This window comes from Centruroides sculpturatus, unplaced genomic scaffold (genome assembly GCF_000671375.1).
Source record: "Centruroides sculpturatus isolate CEXI.00-Female unplaced genomic scaffold, Cexi_2.0 scaffold130, whole genome shotgun sequence".
Taxonomy (NCBI): Eukaryota; Metazoa; Arthropoda; class Arachnida; order Scorpiones; family Buthidae; genus Centruroides; species Centruroides sculpturatus.
The window spans coordinates 246031-270310 of record NW_019384364.1 but is presented as its reverse complement, the minus strand read 5'-3'; the positions used below and the strand labels follow the sequence as shown (position 1 = coordinate 270310).

Below are 24280 nucleotides of genomic sequence, written 5' to 3'. Positions count from 1 at the left end.
GGATATGTCAAGCCTCGTTCCTCTCCACATGGCTTTCCTATCCAGGGCCTGGACATACGTATACAATTTCCAAAATTGATTGAGTCGGAACGCTATCGCCGTTCTTAATACATCAATTGAAAAGGATTGAAATTCAAAATTGACTGAAATTTTTTTTGATGATAAATCAATTTATGGTATACACATTTTACAAAGTAATCAGATAAATTAGCAGTAAATTAATGAGTACGTTTTTGCAATGTAATATCTGTTTATTATTAAAACGAAACGCGTTCGTGTTCAATTAACAAGTATCGTATATAGGACAGCCGGACGGCTAAGCGGTTATAATGTTAGCTTACCGCTCTGAGGACCTGGAATAGAGTCCGAATGGGTTGAAAAACATCAAAAAAATTTGGGGTTGTCCCGGCTGCCCCCATTTTGGATCTGGCCGAATCCATGACGAACTTGCTAGAAAGGTTCTCTTAATTCCCACAGGGCAGAAAGTTCTAAAAAATTTTCCGGTAGGCTTCTTGGATATCCCATTGTGATAGGCCTGCAATATATCTAAAATTTACAATATTGACGAAAAAATTATAGTTTTTAAAAAATATATTTTTCAATAAAATATTTATTGTATGTACTGTACAAGATGAAGCTGACTATCGGGTGATATTATACGCTAAAGTTTGGTTGATGGGAAAAACAAAAAAATGACATTGCTAATATCGAAATATCATCGTCATCACGTATAATATTGATAAATACGCGATGACGACGAAATTTCGATATTAGCAATTAACTATTATTCACATTAACAAATGTCCTGTAATTTCCTTACCTTGACAAACGAAAACTTTTTTCATTTTTCTTATTGCATTACGTTTGTAAATATAACTTTTAATACGCTACATTCTTATGGAAATTTTGCTCAAATATAAGATCTTGCAATTAATAACGGATTGAAATGTTTTGTAATTTTCAAAGAATGAAAGCATCCGAGAAAAATTTTTATGGAAGATTCCTGAATTAAATTTTCTTTCATTTTAACATCTTTAGGATAGTCCAAGACTCCAAATATTCATAAAAACTTTATGATGATATGCGATATTTTTGGGATATAGCCATCTAAGTAAGATGTCAATCCGTATTGTGTGATACCCGGCTCCAAGTCCACGGTCGAATCCTTAAAAATTATCTAGTTCGAATATGTTGTATCTTCTTCCTTTTCTCCGGTCCTATTGTGAACCTGGTGAAACCAACGATGAACCTACTATAAGGGGTCTTTTAGAGGTCCATACAGTGAGAATGGTTTACGAAACTATCATAAAAAAAATATACCAAAAATGTTGTAATTACACGAGTAATTCGAGTAAACGGAAAATTCGGTTGACACCTTCAGCTTTCACTATCTACAATTGAAAGTATCCTTATGTTCTATCATACAATTCTATATTAGCGTTAATGACACTTGTACTGTACAAGTCACAATTTTCGTTTATAGTAAATATATTTATAAACTATTGATTATTCTCTGTGTAAAACAAATATTTTAAAATATTGGCCTAAAATGCTGTTAACAGGAAGATACGGGTTCGATTTCAGTCTAGAGTTGGATCGAATCAAGATGAGAAATATTAATGAGAAAATCATTTTCTTTGTAATTCGGTTATCTTAGATATTTACATCGTTGTTATAAGCAATAACATTGTCAAGAAAGTTCTAAAAATAGTTTATAATCTTGTTTTGAATCTCGAAATTCCAAGAATTAAAGATTGAAAGTTTTTGGCATTTGACATAAAATTTATTTCATTTCAGATGTGCCAAGTTTTAATTACTAATCTATCAAAATTTATGATTCTGTTTGTCAGATTTTTATCGACTGATTTTATGAATGAGAGGGAAGATTGCCAGAATTCTCTAAAAGGAAGTAAAAATTTTAAATCACGTAGTAGTACTTCTATTGATATAACCTGTATGTCGGAATTATTTGATAAATTGAACCTTCGATTGATTCAATTTTTTGAAAACAGAATAGACAATTATGTGGTAAATTAATTATTAGAAACGGAAAAATTATAATAAAATATCTGAAAATTAAGAATTAAAGCTAATTATTTATACTCTAAAACAGTGTTTTTCAACCTTCTTGAATACGAGACCCCTTTACAAGTTAAAAAATTCTGGCGACCCCCCAGGGCCATATTTAAACTATATCAGTGATTTTAAAAACTACGTATTTAATTTTCTTTCTTTAATTAAATATCGATCGAAAAACCAATTGTCCTGTAAAATAAACAGGCACAGCCTTCTCACTGAAATTCTAGTTTTTTTTTATTGTAGTGTAGGACCTACAAACACTTGTCTTTTTTTTCACCCGTGACCCCCCCGTGTAAGGCTTTGCGACTCCCTGGGGGTCGCGACCCACAGGTTGAAAAACACTGCTCTAAAATAACCACAACTTAAATTATTTAAGATGTGATAAATGTGCATTCAACAGGTTTGTTGGACTAGAGTCTACAATAAACTTAATTCTTTTAAAACTTTTCAGTGGTACAGTACATGCAGTGTACTGTACTTCATTAAAATAAATCAATTTTTTTATATTCGTGAGCGATAGTGTAGCTAGAACTGATATTATTACCAACGCTATGATTAAGATATATTACAGAATATACTCTTAGATATTATATATATATATATACGCAAATCTTTTTTGTGCTTATTTCATTTTTCTCTTAATTTATTTAGAAACATAAGGAAATCCGGGCCCACTACGTCCCTCCCTGATTAAGTTACTGTTCACGAGCACTTATTCTTCGTTAAATAAAATCTGTAAATTATTTACTTCACAAATTATATTTATATATTTGCTATCCATGATTATAAGAATAGCAGATTCTTTATAGATGCGTTGTTCTTATGGGTTTTCATGGAAATGCTATTCTATGCTACTGAAAATATTTGTTCATACAAATATTAAGTAGCATTTATACTTACGACGCCATCTTTCAATCTGGGTATCCATGGCTTGCAGTGCTCGAGTGAATAACATTACTGAATATTGGTAGTCAGTCTTGGGTTCGCATTTCACCAACGAGCTGGCTGTGTAAGGTTTGCCGGGTTTTCTTCACCTGTTTAACACTTAAATAAAGAATAGTTTCTTATGGAGCATCTTTTTGGCAGATTGACCTTGTGTTGCGTCGCCTTATTCTAGCAATTGAATTCACTCAACTCTGAGGAATCCGGGTTCGATTTCAGGACGGATCTTCGTCAATTTTTATGGATATTTTGATCCGGATTCTCACTATTCGATTTTCCCATTGTAGGATGGAGGACCCATGGTAAACATAAATAAATAACATCCAAATGCCCATAGAGTGAAAGAAATTTAATAAAGTATCGCAAGTACTAATTATATTCATGTTGATGCAACGATTATGCTAACAGATTGCGTACATGCTCAAGCGATAAGTTAATTTTAATTACCCTAACTAACCAACCGAGGCAATTAATTAGTTATAACTTATACCACGTAATTTATTAATATTTTGAAGCGAAAGTAATGATTAAAATAGATAATTATTTTTAAAAATGCGCGTAAATCCATTGAATATAACCACCCCTTTGCTACCGAAGCTAACAAGGACATTAATTTCTAAGATAATTAACAATTTAATTTAATTTCCTGTAACGTTTATTTGCGGTTGAGCTTACATCGATTTATATACTCATTATATAAACGTAAAAATTATAAATATACTTTTTAATATAAACACACGCTCATGTTTACGCTTAATTTTATGATTTTTAAATTAAAATAACAATTTAAATATATAATTTTTGTGTTAATATTTAATATATACATTAATTATAAAATAATAAAAAAGATAAATGAAATTACTTATCATAAATTTAGTATTCGTCAACCTTTTTATGTTTTAATATGCAGGAATAGAGTTTAGTAGATCGCGAACCACAAGTTGAGAAATAAAAATGATCTCTCGAATTTAATTAAACGAAAAATAGAGATTAATTATTTATTTAAAATATAAAGTAAAAAAAAATTAAATTATATTCTAATTAATTCAGACGACCACCTAATTTAAATTATAATAATTATTTAATTAAAATAAGAATATTCTATTAAAAAGTGCACTTAATTCATCAAGTGTATATTCGGTTACGTAACAAATTAATCCAAAAGTATAAACAATAATGTATATATTTTATGATTATTATATTTATTTTTTTAAATTGGAGTCACGCAATTAGTAAGAAACACGTTTAAAGGAATTTCTTTTATATAAATCTGATGGTAATTGTTGTAGAAGACAATTACTCAGACAATATTGGCTTTTGAATATGGCCACGTGCCAAATTTCACTCCCTATTATTCTGCTTATTGTAAAATTTTCCATTTAGTCCTTCAGATAAGGAAGTTAAACTTTATTTATATAATAAGAAAATATGCTTACTCCAACGGGGTATTTATACAAGAAATATAGTTTTCTCGGTAAAAATATAATAAGAACAGTTTTTCCTGTAAATTCTTTATTTATTTTTAATAATTTGATTCGATTTTCATTCGAGGAAAAAATGCGGAAAAATAATCTTCTTATAATCTGTTTCCTTTCGTTGTTACAATTATTTGATTAAAAACTTTAAAATAATTAATGCAATTTTATCCTCTTATTCTTCTCATTATTCGCCTATTTATTTTCTTTTTAAATGTTAAAATAATTAGGTTAAAATAACAAATGAATCTCCTTTTATAGTAATAAAATGCATGAAATCCTTATGTTCTATCATACAATTCTATATTAGCGTTAATGACACTTGTACTGTACAAGTCACAATTTTCGTTTATAGTAAATATATTTATAAACTATTGATTATTCTCTGTGTAAAACAAATATTTTAAAATATTGGCCTAAAATGCTGTTAACAGGAAGATACGGGTTCGATTTCAGTCTAGAGTTGGATCGAATCAAGATGAGAAATATTAATGAGAAAATCATTTTCTTTGTAATTCGGTTATCTTAGATATTTACATCGTTGTTATAAGCAATAACATTGTCAAGAAAGTTCTAAAAATAGTTTAAAGTTCAAAAATATTTGATTTTTATGTATTGGTAATTGTTTATCAACCTTTGCTTGTTTATATTTAAGCAGTGTCAATAACATTGGTGAAAAGCGCGGGATAAATTGACTTAACTCCTACTTTTCTGGTCGTTGATACGGGATAACGGTGACTTTCCCGGTCGCCGGTACGGAAAGATCTAATAATATAAGAACAGAATGAATTCAGAGTTTAATTTATTTTATTATAAAATGGCGGTTTATCTATGCTGAAAAACGTGTTCAAATTACAAAATTTTTTAAAATATTAAATGTATCGAATCAGGAATTATTAAAATTATATAATAAATGTTTATTTTATAAATGCTCTAATATTTAATTTTTTATTTCAGTATTTTTATTTTCTGGGTGGCCTGACGAAAGCCTAACTTCCTTCCACTTGTTGGGTCCGGGTTCGATACTTTCGGCCAGTTTTATTTTGAATAAATGTAAAGAAAAAAGCATTTTAAGGCAATTTAATACAAAAGACTACTTAATCGAAATAAATACGCATTAGTTAAAATTTTGAAAAAATCAAAAATTAAAAATTACGTTTAGAAAATCTAAACAAATGTGCCGAAACCGAAACGAGCGACGCCATTTGCCTGTGTATTTAAAACGATTAAAAACAGACGATAAAAGTAATTATTATCGATTAAACAAACAAATCGATAAACTGTACAAAATTAATTAACGAGACATTATAAAATAAATAAACGCGGTATTAAAATTAATTTAAGAATTAGATAAAGTTTAGAAAAGTAAAAAAAAAAAAAAAAAAATCTCCATTAGAAGGTCGAGTTCGGGAAAATTCCGGTAGGGCGAGTTTGGTAGATGTTTCGCACAAGGAGAAAGATCGTCTGGGAGACGTGGAGGGAGGAAGTTAGATCCGTACGCGGTCGGTGTAGAAGGTTGTTTTATACTCTGTCATCGTCGGAGCGACAGCGTTAAGGTGTGGGAATACGTCGACATTGTTATGTAAAGAAATGGCAGGAGGTAAATCGACCGTTCACGTCGTGCAACTCAAACCCATCGTCGTACCAAAATCTCTACAAGAAGGCAACAAATTCGTAAAATGGGACGACGTGAGTCTCTTTTTCTTATTTAAATTCAATAATTTCGTTAAATTCCAACGTAATTCTTAACTAAAAATCGCTTCCTACGTTCCACGTCCATCCTATTGTGTTGTTATACCTACAATTTCCTGTTATAAACTTCAAATATGTTTAAATAATACGGACAAAAGTAATTTAAACACGTAAAAAACTTTAAATATTCTTTTTTATGTATTTAATCGCGTGCAATTTGAAGATTTAGTGGGCAAAATCCAGTATTGTGGGTGCTTAAGATGTAAAAATACTGTAAAAAATGTGCTCTAATCTACATATTTATATATAAATTGTGGCAAGAAAATCATGCTTAAATTTCTTGTAGTTTTACATATTTTTCTTCTCTTAATTTATATATAAATGCATAAATTAAGGTAGAAATTATATAGAAATACCTTGAATCTGTGTATAAATTTTCTGTATTTTGCACTCCTTTTCTAAGTATATTTGTTATTAAATCAAGAAAAATGTAGAAAATTTATATATTTTTTTGGTTTAATAACAGGAACACAATGAGAGATATGCAAAGTAATTTGTATGCATTCGTTTGCATTTATGTCATTTTTAATGTTAAATTTCTAAGGTTTAACGCAAATCTAATTTGTTAAGTGATGTGCGTAAACAATTTAAATTTATTACGTTTGCAAATCTGTTGTATAAGATAATCTTTTATTGTCTTGTTCGTTCTCGTGTTTCTTTACTTTCCTTTCTTGTTTTTGTCTTATTATCGTCTTTGTTATTTTCGTTATTGTCTCGGAGAAACGAGAAAGAGCCTCTCGTGCAAATAGCCATTATTTTCCGTAACTATACGGAATGCGGTAATTACGCGACGTGTAAAAAGATAAATTTTTCGGTTGTCTATTCTCGTAATTTCTCCAGATTTGTGTAGAAAATTCGACACCGATCGAATCGAATTTGCATTTAATTTATTACCTATCACGGCTTTTTCGTTAATCATTCTTACTTAGTATACGGTGCGAGTTTTTGTACACGTATATATATCTAAAAATAGTTTAAAGTTCAAAAATATTTGATTTTTATGTATTGGTAATTGTTTATCAACCTTTGCTTGTTTATATTTAAGCAGTGTCAATAACATTGGTGAAAAGCGCGGGATAAATTGACTTAACTCCTACTTTTCTGGTCGTTGATACGGGATAACGGTGACTTTCCCGGTCGCCGGTACGGAAAGATCTACTTAACGCCCACTTCCGATAATATGGGGAGTGACGCCGCATAAATATTGATTTGTATTACATTTAAAATTTGATGTACGGCGGATATTGTATTTGTAATATCCACACTTACTTTGCATAAAGTCCGTTGTCGAAACCGGCAGTTACTTTAGCAAATTTCCCTTTTCCCCATATTCAAATTTATACTTAAGAGAGTGGTTTACATGTATTCATCTACGGATATTACCATTTATTTTATTAATAAAATACTAGGCACAAACTTAATTTTACCACATCATACACATCAATGACATTTAACTAAATGTACAGCATATATTTTCATATTTTTAACCAAATTGATATTTTGATTTATTTTATTTGATGTAATTTAAAACTATAAAGAGGAAAATTGTGTTGTAAATAGACTAACAGAATATATCCATTTTATTGCAAGAAAACAAGTATGAATGTATTATTTTCATTTTAATAAAATGCAAATTTAAGTAAATGCTATATGATACGACCAATATTTAGTTAAATAATAATTTGTATTATCTTTAACTCTCGAGTAGTAATGTATTTACACTTTTATCGATTATTGAATTTATCGAAGCCGAATTTACCGGGAATCCATCGATATCATCTCTCGAAATCTCATTCTACGCAACTGTTTCTATGAAATATTACACGTAGATTAGCTTTAAAACATTTAGGAATATTTTAAAGAACTTTATGGGTATTTATCGATCAACGTATCGTTATAAAATTGCATTTTTATATTGATACCTGCGATATAGATTTAAAGATTATGTATTTTTAGAGCATGTATGTAACTTATTTATTTTCATGCAATTATAACTTTTTCTTAACACAATATGGTTCAGTTTTACTAAGAAAAGATATAATTGATAAGGCTGAACCTTGCTCTAAAGTAAAATGAGTAATCAAACAAATTGATATTTTAGTAGGTGAGAATTTAATATCTTGTAAATCTATATTACTTAATTTTTTACAAATTAATTTTGTAGTTCTCTTTAATTTTTTAATAGTTATTTATGTAAATACAACATTTTTTATTGTATTATCATTTAATTTGTTCAACTTTTAACAAATATCAAATATACTGATAAGAGAAGCAATGTAGAAAATAGATATTTTTGTATGTTTTCTTCTATATTCTATAGCCCTGCTTGATATTTAATAGTTAATTATATAACTATACCATTTTTTTGCTTCAGTATGCCTTAATTTAAATGTATATTAAGTTTAATGATAAGGAGAGGGGTGCAGAAACATGTGTTTCTGTATATTTATCTAGGCTCTGTTTAGTAATTTAATAACTAGAAAAGTTTTCTCAAATTTAAAATTTATAAAGTAATTTTTGCTGTTTTTGAGGAAATTGTCTTTGAATTTATGTGAACTCTGCCACAATCTACAGTCTTTGAAATTCAATTTATTTGAAAATATTGCAGTTTGTCTTTTTCATTTAGCAAGAATCAAACTTCCACTTCTCCACATGGAAATTTACATGTGGAGAAATTTGGTCACTCTGACAGAATTGAACTTTTGTATGATTGACGTATCGAGGAGAACCTGTTTATTTTGAAATCCATTTTCCATTATTACCGAGAGATTTCTTTTCTACCATTCGATTAAAAGTCATTTTTCAAGAGAGCTTTCCATCGGGGAAACATTTCTTTCTCGCGCCTCCTAGCCGGCAGTCTCCGTTCGGATTCTATAAAAAGTTATTTACTTAAATAAATTAGCAAGATGTATATCAATTTGCATATAAAAAAGGAAATCTCTTGGATTTTCTGTACAAATTCCTGTGCTAATTTTTTTTCTAACCACAAGACCTTGATCTCAACTGCCATCTTTAAAGGTCAGTGACATATCTTTCAACTAGTTTTATTTTGTGGGTCTGTTAAAGTTGTACTGCAAGATGTCATTTATTTAACTCATTCTTTATAATTCTATCCTTTAATAATGCTGTTTCAAGGATGGAAATTTGAATAGCTTCCAAATTTTTATGATATAATTACAGCGCATTTCCAGTATTATTGTTTAAGGACATAAGATTAACACGTTCTTCCTTTCCTGTTTGAATTCCTCTAGCAAGACATTTAATGAAATATTTTTACTATATTATACTCTATAAATTTGTCTTATACCCGCAATATCTAGCAAAGATTCTGGAATTGCTAGAATAAATTAAACCGTAACGGGTGTAGATCTTCTAATTGATTCGAAAATAGTAGTTTCCCTCCCGATTTCTATTAAGTAGTGGTGATTAATACCGTACTAACACCAACAGCAGGGATTCTTCGGTAGGGAGGCTCGACTTTGTACATTGAGAAACACTGAATTATCATAGCAACTAAAGGAAATGGAGAGGCATGACCTTCAACAACGTAGCTTCTGTAATCTGGGGAAGTAGTATCAATTAAAACAGTAAAAATATATTTAATAATTTAAAAAATAAATTAATTTCAAGTGAACGGTTAACAGGTGTTTAGCACCTGTTCGCATTAAAATCGGTTTTATAAATATCAAGATAACGATTAAGTGTTTAAAACTGTATAACGCGTGTTTAAATCGATGGCATCCGTCACTTTAAAAGCAATAATTTTTCGAGTAAACGAGTAAAAAAGTACGTAACTTTGCACGTAATTTAGCCATAAAGGAGTATGTCTCAACCGGTAGATCGCGACTTCCCGGGGTGGAAAACGATATATTTAGATAACGTCGCGTCTTTTTAGTAAATTATAAGGGGACGGCAGACCTCAGACGTTTCTGTAGAGGGATATTTACGCTTCTCTTTCCCTAATTTCGGGCCCCCTCGTAACTAACGAAACGGTTTAAATGGATGGAAATGTTCTAATGGAAGGCTATTACGTAACGAGCGTTACGCACGCGAATAAGAACAATCTACGTCTCTACCTACGTCGTGTATATATATATAAACGATTCCTCTATTGACAGGAGAAATATTGATTTTGCACTCTACCCGAAAGTGTTAACGGTCGTGTTTTCACCACGCCCTGGACTATGTAATGCTTTTCACACATCTCCTAGTCATTATCTAAAAGTACACCCTTTGAAAAACATGCAAGATATATGTATATAAGCTCCCGACTTGCTAAATGTCACATACACAATTTACACGCTCCTACCACGCAATAAAACTTGCTGATTAAACTAAGTAACATTATCTTTACGGACTCTTCCCCAAAAACCCCTCCCTCCCGAGTGTTTTTAAGCTCTTAAACTAGACTAATGGAAGGTTAAATCGATTCTGCACCCCCTTTTTAAATCTATCATTAAGAATTGTATTCGTAAATACCCTTACTAACAGGAGATTCTAGTCACGTAGCCTAATAAGTAAACTATTAACGACTCCACCCTGTTTTGGATAGCAAGCTTTAATTATGTTTACATACGGCCAGTGTTATTTTAGCAATAATCGTTAGAAATTTATGGAAATCTTTCTAAATATTTGTTTACTATATTGTAGGAGTCAACCGTTGGTATACCGGTAACGTTAAAAGTGGATAAGAAAGGGTTTTTTCTCTACTGGACGGACCAAAATAAGGTAAGGTTTTTATTGTTATCCTATACTAAAGAATAATATAAATAAACGAGAACAACAAGGGATTTAGGTAGGAAGAAAAAAAGGAATTCCATTTTCACTTCTCATCCTTCGGGCAACAATTTAATTTCATTTGATACATGAGGTGTCGGTTTGAAAGGTCGGAAATTCGATTTTGTCTTCAACAAAACCGAAATGAGATGTAAATCGATTAGAAAAGTTCCATCCCTTCTATTTTAAAACCCAACGTTTATATCTTTACCTTTTCAACACAGAAATCGTTCTGTTTACCTTTTATATATAGAAAATTCGCATATTCCCTTCAGGATATGATTTACTTTTTAAAATAAAATGATTTAAATATTATATGTTTAACAAAATTAAATATATAAATATGCACACGTGTTGTAAAAACATATTAAAAAATCTAAGTAAATATTCATCTCGAGATAATGATTTTTTTTTTTCTGAAATTAAATGTATTTACATAACGGCATACACGATAACGACCCAGGATATCTTCAATTAAAAATTGAATCATAAAATTTTCGAGGGTCCACCAGAGGACCCGAACCAGTTATATATTGTGCTAAAGAACACGGTAGTTACGGTCAGAAATTGTAACCATTGTTTTAAATGTTAAAGTATGCCGAATCCTCAAATAAAAAGTCGATCATTTTTAACCGTGTGTGTTCCAAGGAAGTTTATTCAAGCTTCTGTGGTGTGTTAAAAGGATGAAAGATAGACGCGAAAATTTTATAATTTTTGTAAATACAGTAATCATAATTCAGTTTTTAAATGTATTTAAACTCGGGAATAATGAGAGTTTTTTATCGCTTAAGTAGAATTTGTTGTTTTTTAGCACGAAAGTACCGATTTAATCCTCTAAAAATCGAATTTAAAACGTAATTTACTCTTTATATTCATAGAAAATGCTATTAGTATCGAGCACATCGTCTAATTTATTAAACGGTGTAGCTTTGTTTTTATTAAACTACTTTGTCTCCGGCAAAACTTTTTCCCTCTCCGTCACTCTCGATAATTAAACTTATTTTTGTTTTCTATTTTTGGAAATCATCCCTCCGGGTTCGCCATTATCTTCTCAGAGAATTCTCTTCTTCCTTTTTATTTTCTAGATATGATTTTTACAAATAAACTGGAAATATTGATATAAAATTCCCAATATTTTTACATTCGGTGTACGTGTTAGTGTGTCGATCCCTTGGGTATTTCTTACATTTCTCGTCTAAATCACGATAAGATTCATATTCATCTATCTTGGCTCTCCGTAAATTAGTTTCTGAGTGGATATTTTCTTATATAATCTTATTTATTTTCTTCTGATACGTCGTAATTTTCATCTCGCCCGGATTCTTCTACTAAATCTAGCCAATACTATGTTTTTGCGCTAGATGAGTGGTTCACTCTATAAAATTAAACAATTTTTAGAAAAACTCGAAGTCTTTTTAGAAATTAAACTACGGGAAATGTTTATATACCGTCAGTAAACAGATGTATATATAAATTTGTAGCCCCACGACTACCGAGAAGTTTATTGATACGTCAAAACTTGCTGAGATTTTTCTATTAGTTTCCATTAATCTAGCCTTTACTCCTTTGTTCTTTCGTTAGATAAATGGTTCACTCTATAGAGTCAAACGTTATTTATAAGAAAAGTATGAAGTATTTTTAGAAATTAAACTGCAGACTTTCTTTACTTATCTTTAACGAGATCGGTACATAGATTTCTATGTACATTTTTCTCCATTCGAGCGCGAACATCCGTCACTACAAAAAAAATTCGTGATTAGATTCTTCTTTTCTTTTTTAATTTCTCATTATTATATTTTTTGAGGAGGAGGAAAATATTTTATAGTTTATCTTATCAAACTTGGCAAATCACCATCTGGTTAGACATTTATGGACCATGGCATGAATAGACATGAGATTTATGATATCTGATCGATAAATCGATCTCGATCATCTTACAAGTATCCAGTTTCTTTAAGAGCGAACAATGTAAGAGGTAGAAGAAGAAATTAATTATCTTATTCTTAAGAGGCGATGTGTGAAATATGTTTTTTAATCCTAAATTTTGTCCAAATGTTGGGAATTAGAAGAGAGCAGGGTGGAAAATTCATTCGATTTATATTACACTATTTCATTTTTCATAATGCGACAAAATAAATCAAATTTAACTGCTTTGTTATCGATCTAGATAACACAGCAAGGATTTTATATCCTCTTCTGCATCTTATTTAGATAAAACTAGACTCTTATCGTCTTCACAATTTTTATGCCTTACTGGCATTCGTCTGTCATTTTTGCCTCCACTCAACGAGTATAAATAAACGATCCCGACCGTCTTCCCCCTGTTAAACCCTTTGAAATTTACCTTTCGTTTAAATTAACCAATAATATTTACTAATTCCTACGACGTCATCGCCGTTTCGCCGCTAGAATTTCTGTTAATTTCGAATAAAAATTAACGTTTTCTTCCTATTACAAATCTTCTGTGCGTTACCGGCGGGAATCTACGCATTGTGACGTTTCGATCAAGTTTAGAAAAACCAAAAACGATTGGTTAACAGTCAGAAATAACGGTCACTTCTTTAAAATTTGAATTTTTAAGCGTAAAATAATGGTAAAAAACTTTAAAAATAACTGTTAAATGTATCGGATCTCGACTCAACCAATGGATTTTCGTATTTAGATGGCCTTAGATTGGGTAGGAAAGTGGCAGAAATGCCTTATTTCCTGATATAGTATGTGAGGTATTGGGAAGAGTGACACGATTTAAATTGTGGAACGTCATCTTTGGTTGAAAATACATTATTAATGACTCGACCTGTTAGTTTTCCAAACTATTTTATTCAACGTATTAATTTTAAATCCACGATAGTATATTGTCCATTATTCAAGATGACAAATCGCTCCCTTCTTCCATACTTTCATGTATCTCTATATATAATGCAATGACTTGATATATTTTAAAACCGAGTATTATATATGGAGTTATTCCTTTAGTAAAGGTAGCCATATTATTTTTATAACGTTATATTAACGAAAATTTCTTATTTTTGCAATTTTAAGGTGTTTACGCCTGTTAGAAGTCACTCGAAATGTGGTTTTTCAGTAGTCGCGGGTGTTACTTTCGTGTAATGTGTTCGCGAACTACCGGTTGGTAATCTATATGGAAGAATGCAGCATTTGTGTAGTGGATTTTATGATTTTCAGGATAAGATTATCCAGAAATTCTACAGAATTAAATGCTATCTATAGCAAATACTTTGTAATCTCTCTTTACATCAAACTATTTATGATGCAGATTATAGCAATGGCGCGATATAGTATCGCTTATCTAATCGATGAAGTAGCGATTAAATGTGATTTATTGTTTCCTATCGTGAATAAATTTGTCTTCAATTATTAATCATTCTCATTCTTTCTTCCATTTGTCATTAAGTTTCATACAGAGCTTAATATCTCGAGAACATTCGTACCATTACCGCTCTCCTCGACTTACAAGCGTGATATATTCGATTTTACAAGGTTTAACAACATATTTTTATAGGATTTACAGCTAGGAAACCTCCTAAACAATGTATTTCTTTACTTTTCCTCGTTTCCTTCCTCGTAATCTTATAATTATACACAAATATATCTCGGTGCAGACGCACGCAACACGAGAATCGTAATCTTATCTCCGTTCCGCTATAGGAAATTAGATTGAATTGGTGTAAACTTCTGTAGGAAACAGATAAAAACAAACTGTAGATTATCCAGAATTCATAAAAACTGTAATTATCTTATCGGAAACGGGAAAAAAATCGGAATAACTCGACCCCATCCGGAAAATCAATTGGTACCTCGACATTACGATGGAGTCGTATCGTGTTTAGTCGCCGTTCATAAAGTGTAAAAATATTCGAAAGTAGTTGATTCCGATGAATATTTTTAATACATATTTTACGATGGCTTGGAAAATCCTGTCGTAAAATATATTTTCCTCCAGGAATTCTTCCGAGATTAGGTCAAGATAACGATTCAAAACGTCATAAAAATCCTCTCATTAAATATAAATTATATATAATATACATTTATATATAAATTTCTCACGATTTTCTTTGATTTATTTATCATAAAATGAGATTATCCTTTAAGTACAGTCATATATCAAGAGGCGCGCACAAATACTCCTTCCATCAGTCGCACCGTTTATTAATTTAGATGTCGAGCCGAAAACGTTAATAAATCTAAATAAACGTGATTAATTCGCAACTAATTTCAATTAAGGACCAGTTTCTTTGGATAATTTCGTGCAGAGGCGTTACAAAAAACGGCTTCCCACAAAATGGCGTGAAATTTCGCGAAATTTATTAAGACAAAGCTTACATAAATAATTCATGTTTAATAATTCGAAGTAGCGAATTGCGAAATTCTTCAGTCTGTCAGTCGAGTGGCGGTTGGTCAATCGATTTCCGTGACGTAAAATAACGAATTTTAACCACTTAATAATCAAAATAAACGTCGGACTAAGCCCGGTAATTAGTCGAATCGAAACTTTATGAATATTTATGAATTTAAATGGACGAAAATTGCTCGTGTGCCGAGAAGTGGAAATGCCAAACTGGTTTCGAGTGGAGATTGCGACACTCCAACTGCCATTTCGGCATCCAGTGCACTCGAAATGCGTACCTGGACGCTATAAAAGTACGAAGACACTCGAATCTTTCATTCTGTTAAGAAGCTTAAGATAAATCCTCTTGAGATAATCAATATTAAACGCGCGTGGCGCTCCCTTCACGCTGCTAATAAAACGTCTAATACTGTAAAAGCTTTGTTAAATAGGTTTAACGGCGATGTTTCCGAGTGAAGTAGGAAAATAAACACATTCTTTTAAAGACTGCCGCCATTTTTTCCATTCTCCGTGACGAAATTTAGTCGATTTACGCGTAATTCGCCGTAATTTTTATCGATCCGTATTGTTTTTACGTAATTTCCGTGTTGTATATTGCCGTTAAACACAATTAAATTGTGATTTGGGACGCTTTAAAGGCGACGTAATATGTTTTTAATAGTGTTTACGCCAGTTTAGGAGGTTTGTTTACGCCACGTCTGGCATAAATAGTGCCACGTGTATTTAATTTTATGGTAATGCGGGGGAGAGTTTAAAAAAATCTTCGATTTTCCGGCGGTTATACAATCGCCAACCGGTTAAACGGCGGAGCGACTCTCGTATTCTTCTAAGTAATTATAGTTCGTTCGAAGAATTAATTTACCCGAGAGCCGATGCTATTTTTATTGCTCGCACCATTTTGTTTCCTTTTTAAATCCTTGGCTTTTATTGCTCCATTGTTTGGTTTTTGTATCGTCCGAGTCGCTTTTATTGCTCCGGCTGTTGCATTTATTGCTCGTATTGTTCTTTCTCGTTGCACGTATCGCAGATTCCGTGGCTAACGTCATTGTTTTAGCATTCAAAACCTTGTTTCTTCGCTCACACCTCGTGATTTTTATCGCTCGCCTCGTTTCGCACGACATCGATTACCTTTCTCGAAACGGCGTCGTTTTTAATTGTTCGGCTCTTCGTCCGCATCCGAGTCATTGATTTCTCTCTAGAACAGTTTTTTTAATTGCTCGCACCTTTATTTTGCTATTTAAACATTGTTTTCGCCTTCTTTCCCTAGCAAAACACTTAATTCTGTGGAGAGTGTTGTTCGCATTCTACTTTTCCGGTTATTTCGTATAACAGAGAGAGAAAGTATGGCAATGGATCAAAAAATGACCCCCCCCGAAGATTTTTACTCGGGTCTTTCATACGTCGAGAAATGCAAAAAATTTCAGAGGTGTTTTTCTGTGTATTATACAGTATGCGTGAGAGTATAATGTGTGTGTTGCACGATTTTTGTTCGCCCACTCTGAAGCTAAATAACTCGCGTACTCCTTGTCGAAAATTTCCGGAATTTGGCGGGGAGGTTTTCGCGTTGGGGGCATCGATGATACTAAATTTTGGTGGTTAAAGGTCGAGGGGATGGGGAGATAGGGATGTTCGCGCGTAGTATCTGGAGTGAAGTTGACACTACAAAGATTTTACTATTGATAGTTAGCATTTACAATTTAAAAAAAATAAAAGTCGTCTCTACCCACGAAATTAAGTTTTTGCCTTTTTATAATAATAATATAAAATGTTCTAAAAATAAAATCTCCTAACGGATGGCGCTAGCGCAATTTTAACTCTCTCGCCGGGAAAGTCGCTTCCCGCCGCTTGACTTTATTTATTTTGTATTAAGAACTGTAAATTTTCCGGTCGTTTTTCGGCGCCCACCCCCGTCCTCGTGTCTAAAGCTTAGTTTTATCGCCGGTGCACCGTTTTTTTATATTCTCCAGCGTTTTGATAGCGGGTGTCGTCGATTTTACGCCACACACGCCGTCGATTTCTATTGTTTTAACTGCCGGCGACTTTATCGCTCACCCTTTATCGTTAGCGTGGAAATTAAACCGAATTTAAATTATTCGACGGCTGGGGGCGCTTTGTTTTTACGTAATTAATCGGGCGGTGGAAACGGGGTTATAAGGTCGTTTAACGCGGCGACGACGGGAAGCGGTTCGACCGCGACCTTCCCTTTCGACAACAGGAAATCCTTACAAGTTGCGTGGAGAAAATTAGACGCGTCAAGAAGCCGGGAAAAAGTCGAAATTTTCCCCGTGTTCGTCGGGGATTTATCCCTGCCACATCTGGGGGAGGAATAAAAAACCGGTGTCAAATTCCCTCTCGATTTGCTCGATGGCCTTAGAGAAACAATTGGCGGAGTAATAAAATTCCACCGAGTCCACCCACCGTATTCTCCCGGGACGGAAACGGAAATAAAATGTCTCGGCGACGTTTCTCGTCCCGGTAATGGCGATGGATTCTCTCGGAAGAGAGACTAAAAAAATCCGTACATAATAGCGTCAAAAATTAAGAGAATCGATCGTCTTTTCTCCTCCTCCACCCGCCTCTTCCCAAATTTTAGTTAATCCGCACCTTTTTCCCCTTCGGAATTAACGCGGGAAAATCTCAAAATAGCAGCTCCGGTGTGGAGTCTCACCTGTTACGTGTAACGGAGGCCATCGATCGGAAAACGATTCCTTCCGAAGATTTTTACGTTTTTGGACTCGGAAGTGCGAAAAAATTTGGGGGTTTTATCCGCGTGTGGCACGACATTGTCCACCAACTTTTAACACTTAATAACTCTCTCGTCTTTGATCGAAATTTGGCGGGGAGGTTTGCGTATTGGGGGAATCGATGCTGTTAAAGGTCGACGGGATGGGGGAGTTAGAGGATTTCGCGCGCCTTATCTCGACCGGGGTCGGACTTAACGAAGACTTTAGTCATTAGCGCTTGCAACTTTTTAATAAAATTTATCTCTACCCTCGAAATTAAGCCGTTTTGTCGTTTTATAATAATTAATGATTAAAAAATAACGATGTACACATTTTTTATCTAGAAATTCTCCCGAAAGTTCCGGAAACGGGATTTTCGAGCCCGTTTTCTCGTAAATTTTACTTAATTCGTACTAAAACACACAATACCCTCATTGGTGGGCACAGTTTATCGCTGCGAAAGGTGGATTTTCTTGCCATTTTCTTACAAAATTGCGGCTTCCGTTGCGCAGACGTCCCCGAATTTAACCCCCAAACCATCGGGAAGAAGACCCGATGTACGTTCGGGAAATTTCCCGACGGTAACGAGAACGAGGGATCCGGCACCCGTTTTCTTCGAGATTCTTCGGGTAATTCCGTATTCTTTAACGTGCGGAGAATTTAGGGGTTTTAATAAAAGAGGAGGGGGAAAACAAAGGAATAATAAATGGATAAATTCCGTCGTGGAAACGAAAACCAGAGAGGAACGGAAAAGGAAGCGTAAGGTAATTATCACGCGAAGTCGTGTGCCAGCGGGGATGATAGATGACTGCAGTTTTCTCGGTGTCAACGTCATTGGATGGATAGACGACGATGCGGGTTCGATCGGTAGTCTGCAAACTGCCTTCCACTTCCCGCTAACTGTACCGAAAGGCGTCGATATTCGGGGGTCGTTCGACCGAACCCACGCCTCCCTCCTTTCCCACGCGCGACGGGCGTGAGAATTTAATCACGTGTCGTTCGCTCCCCTCACCGTCTGTCTATTAGTAAACGTTTTAAAAAAACGCTCGGTTTAAATGCGTTATTTTCGATATAACGTTGCCGTTTTTCGAGTAGAATCGGGCCCCGTCTATAAAATAAAATTCGATTTTTTTACTGATTTTACAGAATTTCCGACTAAATCGAACGAATTTTTATTCCAGGACACGGAATGTTTAAAGATATCCAACATAAGAGACACCAGAACGGGAAAATACGCAAAAATACCGAGAGTAAGTGGATTTTTTTAAAAGAATTTTTCAGTGTTTTATGCCCGAAATGTTTGCGTTTAATGTTATTAAAGGAATTTTAATTAATTTTTATATACGTGTTTGCCTCCCCCCGATATTGCGGCTTTTTCGCCACGTACTGTACCGAGGGGAAGGCGGAATACCGAAGCGGAGGTCGCCACTCCAATAATAAATTCTCGAGGATTCCGATCGATTTTATTTTGTAACGAGTTATCGAGATGAGCGAGTTTTTATATCGGGAAGCCTGTTGCACCTGGAGGAATTACTCTTCTCCCGTCGACAGATGTTTTTCACTCTTTCTGAATACCGAAAAATCATAAAAAACATTCCTCGTGACTCGGCCTCTACCGAAATTCAATCGATTTTCTTTGCCTCCTTTATGTTCGTCCTAGATTCTCGAAGTGGGAGACGGAATCCGGGAAGGTATTTGCTGTAACGGAAATGTCTTCTTCTCTACGCCTGCCCCTCCGTCGGATGCCCGAGAAGACTGGGAACCCGGTGCCTGGTGCTCTCTTGCGGTCATCTGCACGGATTCTTGGACGAGAGATCCGCGAGAGTCCTTAAATTTACGACCCATTCGACAGGGCGACGCGCCGTCAAAGATCGCGTTTCTCTGCCGGGTTTTGGTGCCGGAGTGTGCGAGTTCCCTTCATTTATTTTGTTTTCCTTTTACAGGACGGGAAACTGAGAGACTCGGTGACGATGGGAGCCGCCGACGTTCCGCTCGAAGAAAAGACCGTGACCGTCGTCTACGGTTCCGATCTGGTCAATCTGTTCTACGTCAACTTCTGTTGCAACCGTCGGGAGATGGCCGAAGTGAGTATGAACGATACAAGCGATTGGGCGGTCCCCGGTGTTTTTGCTTATAAGAAATTTGACGAGAGTGAATGGAAATTTACGGAGATTTTTCTTACAGCTTTGGGCGGACGAATTATTGAAAATGGCATACAATCTTCTAGCCATGAATGCCTCTGCCGTGACGTTTTTGGAGAAGGCTTATACAGAATTACATCTGACGACGGATAAAGATTTTAAGTTGCCTGTTAAAAAGTGAGTCTCTCTCCTCATATTTGTCTGAGTGATGTGTCGCTCCGTCAGATATTTTTTGGGGTTGTGGTGTGGCGCTGTCGCTTTTTGGGCAGTCTTGACGCCGTTGGCAACTAAACAACCAATGTTATAATATCAAATTGACAAAGTATTTTCTCAGAGAATTTTTCTTAATTGGTCTTCTATTTTAATTTAATTATACATCCTTAAAATTTGATAAAATGCACCAAATACATTGATAATTTTTTTGCTTTGTCTGCTCGATATTAAATTCGATCCAAATTGAGCCGACGAAGATTAACAACGGTTTAATTTTGCAAATATCCATACGATCTGAATTCTTGCATAAGAAAATTGCATATTTTGAATGAATGGTGTAGTGGAATTTTTTAATCAAGTTTTTCAAAATATTTAAGTGAAATTTATTAATATTTTGATTCCATGCACGTTCCGTTCTTGAAATGCAAAATTTGAAATGCTTTGATGGGCCTTGTTATTTGGCTTTTAACTTTTATTTGATTGCCAGATTAAGTAGTCGTAATTCATTAATTCATTTATTTGTACAGTCTTAAAAATATATTATCATCATTTATGTTTTCATTCCTTGCTAACTCTCACTGTTGATACGAATAACAATATTTTTCTTGGGTGGGCAGATGTAAATGGTTTCTAATCGTTCTGTCTCTATTTTGGCATTCTTGTCGAGTTACATTTGGAAGCTACATAATGTCTGTTTGCACAATCTATGCTTGTTGATGAAATAAAGTTGTGTTCAAATGTAATTGTTTGATTATTGCAAAATTTGGGCAGTCGTATAAATGATTGCAGTTGTGGTCTAATTGCCTGCCAGATAATGTAACCAGAATACTTTAAAATTATTTTCTCTGTAACCTATAAAAAGGCTCAGAGGCTCACCGTGTTCAAAATTTTAGTGTATCTATTGTTTGGAGGTTTTTGATTGCCAGACATGCCTGTATGATGCAGTCATAGACATTATGTATGACTGAATAAATTGAAAAAACTGTGTCGTAGGACCAAGAGAAACAGGATGGCCATTTTTCTGTATTGACTCATGTTTGATTCATTCTAACTTTACTTTGGGGAGGAAGTATTATGGGAAATAGATATGTGAGAATATGTGTGCAACGGGCCAACTCTCTTGTCTGATTACAAAACAGCTATGAATTGCTGCAACTGCATTTTTGTCTATTAGAAACAGGTGGAAACCTCACTATAGAACTTGTCTCTTTCTGTACAATTGGCAGGCAACTAGCAGAGGCAAATTCCTATGCATGGCAATCAAGATTACTATGCGTCCTACCATTAGCATTTTTAGCATTGTTGACTTCATTTGCAATGGTGCATGACAGAAGCATGGACTGCTACGCAGGGCTGTGGAGTAGAAGTACGAGTAGGAGTAAGGAATAAGAGGAGTCAGAGGTTTTTCAAGGAGTAAGGAGTAACAAAATATATTTGTTACTCTTTATTCCTTTAATTATATTGCACATTCAAACATTAAAAAAAAAAATTATTTAATTAGGTTTTTTTAGACTTTAAAGAATTAAAAGCTAGTGGCTTTCTTTTGTTCTTCAGTAACATATCACACAAGGAACAGTTGATTTATGTATATTTTATTAAAGGAAATGCATTATGGGTCTTAATGACCACTCTTCAGTCCTTAGACTTTACAAAAGAAAAAGAGATAGATATGGGTTACATTATAAAGAATAGAACATATAATATTTTAACAAAAATTTTTTTTTATTAACGTACATTGTTGATTGTTGGTTATAATTGATATTAGAGAGTATGTTGGGCAATTGACTTGGTAATCAGTTTACTAGGGTTGCATCAGAGTTATGATTATCTTTGCGTATGCGGTTGCATTCATGGAATGAAGTTGTATCTATATGGTAGGATGGGATGGAATCACATATGGATACTACCTGTTAGGGAGGAGTGGTTTCCAGATGTCACTAATGGTTAGACCTAACCATTGAGGAGTATGAGTAGGAGTAAGGAGTAAGAGGAGTTGGAAATTTTTCAAGGAGTAGGAATAACATTTAAAAATCCAACTCTGCTCTGGAGTAGGAGTAACCTCAAAATACTCCACAGCCCTGCTGCCAAGGACTGGCAGCATATTGCCTTTAGCAACAAATTCAGGTTCGTTTTGAAAAAAGATGACCATTTCTGACACTTTTGTCCGTTCCCAAAGAACTAGAACTTATCACTAGAGTACAAGAGATAGCTGGCAAGTGCTTCAATCCTATCTTTACTGTTCAGTGGCACAGTCTCCACTACTAAAATATTCTGGTCTGGAGAGCCATCTCACACATAATAATTGCTCACCCCTAGTAGTGTGAGGGATGTACAGTGAAATGTCTGAAAAATTCTGCATCTTTGCACATTGCTTTTCATGGCAGGCCATTTTCACTTCATTGCACACAACTATGGTTTCTCAGGAATGTCTATGCCACATCCTTATATATCTCAGACCCAATTTTAAAAATAGCTAAAATATCTAGTTGAGCAAGATAAAGTAACAACTGGATTTGACAAGTCTTCAAATAAAATAGTGGAAAGGCAGAAAATGGATATTAATGTTCAATTCTCAGATGCTACAATAGAACAAGTTGCAACATGATACCCTTGTTTTTATAGATCACAACAGCTACTCACTTGTTAGTGGCATTCTTAGGGTCATTTCCTTTTAGAAGAAACTTATCTGTGTATCAATGGATTGTCCTAATGTCAATTTTGAATTTTTACAGAACTAAACAATCATATGAGGTAGAGGAAGTGGAGTGTGAGCTGTTAGATTTAGATAGTGCATTTGAGGTGGAATTGTGGTAACAAAATGGAATATTGTTTGATTCCTTTGAGCCTTTGCATTATGTTCAAATGTTCATCTGCTTGTCATTCAGATTATGCAAGTATAAGTATAAGCATATCTTTTGCTCACAAGTTCCTTGTTACATGACAGCTAGAGAATGAAATTGCAGCAGGAAAGGCTCCCAATATTCTGTCTTATTCAAATTTACATTAAAGAAATTGAATTGATGAAGAAATTTTTAACATCCAATACCTTCAAAATTAAATATCCTCTTTTAGGTGCAAAATTAGTTTTTTTTTTTTTTTAACCTCAGATTTCATATATTTTCTTCTTCAGTTTCATACAGATGTTTCAATAGTGCTGTTTTTGCTAGTGCACTTTCAACAATGTTGTTAAATCTGCTAAATCATTTTATAAAACTAGATATCTTTTATACAAAATTATTGTCATCAACAGATTTATCTGTTTACCAAAATCTTTGAACACTAGAGAGCTAAAAATAGGATATGCAGCTCCTAAAAGGGGTGAATGTTGAGTTTGGACACAAACTTTATCCTTGCCCAATTTTGGGATGTGGGACAATTCCGTGAGCCACTAACTTTGCAATCGTTTGCGACCTGCCAGACTGGATAAAATGTCAAAAATGGGTATTTAAAACAGGTAAAATCACATTTTCCAACGTAAGATTTTACTGCTGTTAATAAAATTTAATTTAAATGATTTGATCAAATTCTGTGATACTGCCTGAGCCACCAAATATGTTCAGCTCCTTGATGTATACTACTTTTGGTAATAAATGTAGCGTTTGGAAGATTGAATGAGAAATTAGATCAAAACTTGACAACGGTGATCTACTAAAGCCAAGTGACCAAAAATTTATCATGCAAAAGCATTTGTGTATTTGTAACCAATTTTATTCATTATGGTTTAAGAATACGATTCAAAATGCATGGAAAAGATCTGGTTATGACATAAGTAACTTGCTTAGACAAAAATGATCTTCATTATTATTGTTT

General features: G+C 33.7%; 1 protein-coding gene across 2 annotated transcripts in view; it reads left to right on the top strand.

Moving 5' to 3' along the window:
* Positions 1-5931: 5931 nt before the first annotated feature.
* Positions 5932-24280, top strand: part of LOC111641962 (1-phosphatidylinositol 4,5-bisphosphate phosphodiesterase classes I and II-like) — a 42765-nt gene continuing 24416 nt past the window's right edge. For both annotated transcript variants that reach the window (XM_023388226.1, XM_023388217.1), the window contains exons 1-5: positions 5932-6185; positions 10899-10976; positions 19298-19366; positions 20060-20200; positions 20301-20434. In XM_023388226.1, the coding sequence (XP_023243994.1) occupies positions 6087-6185; positions 10899-10976; positions 19298-19366; positions 20060-20200; positions 20301-20434 (521 nt within the window). In that variant the 5' untranslated portion in view covers positions 5932-6086. The remainder of the gene's footprint in view (positions 6186-10898; positions 10977-19297; positions 19367-20059; positions 20201-20300; positions 20435-24280) is intronic.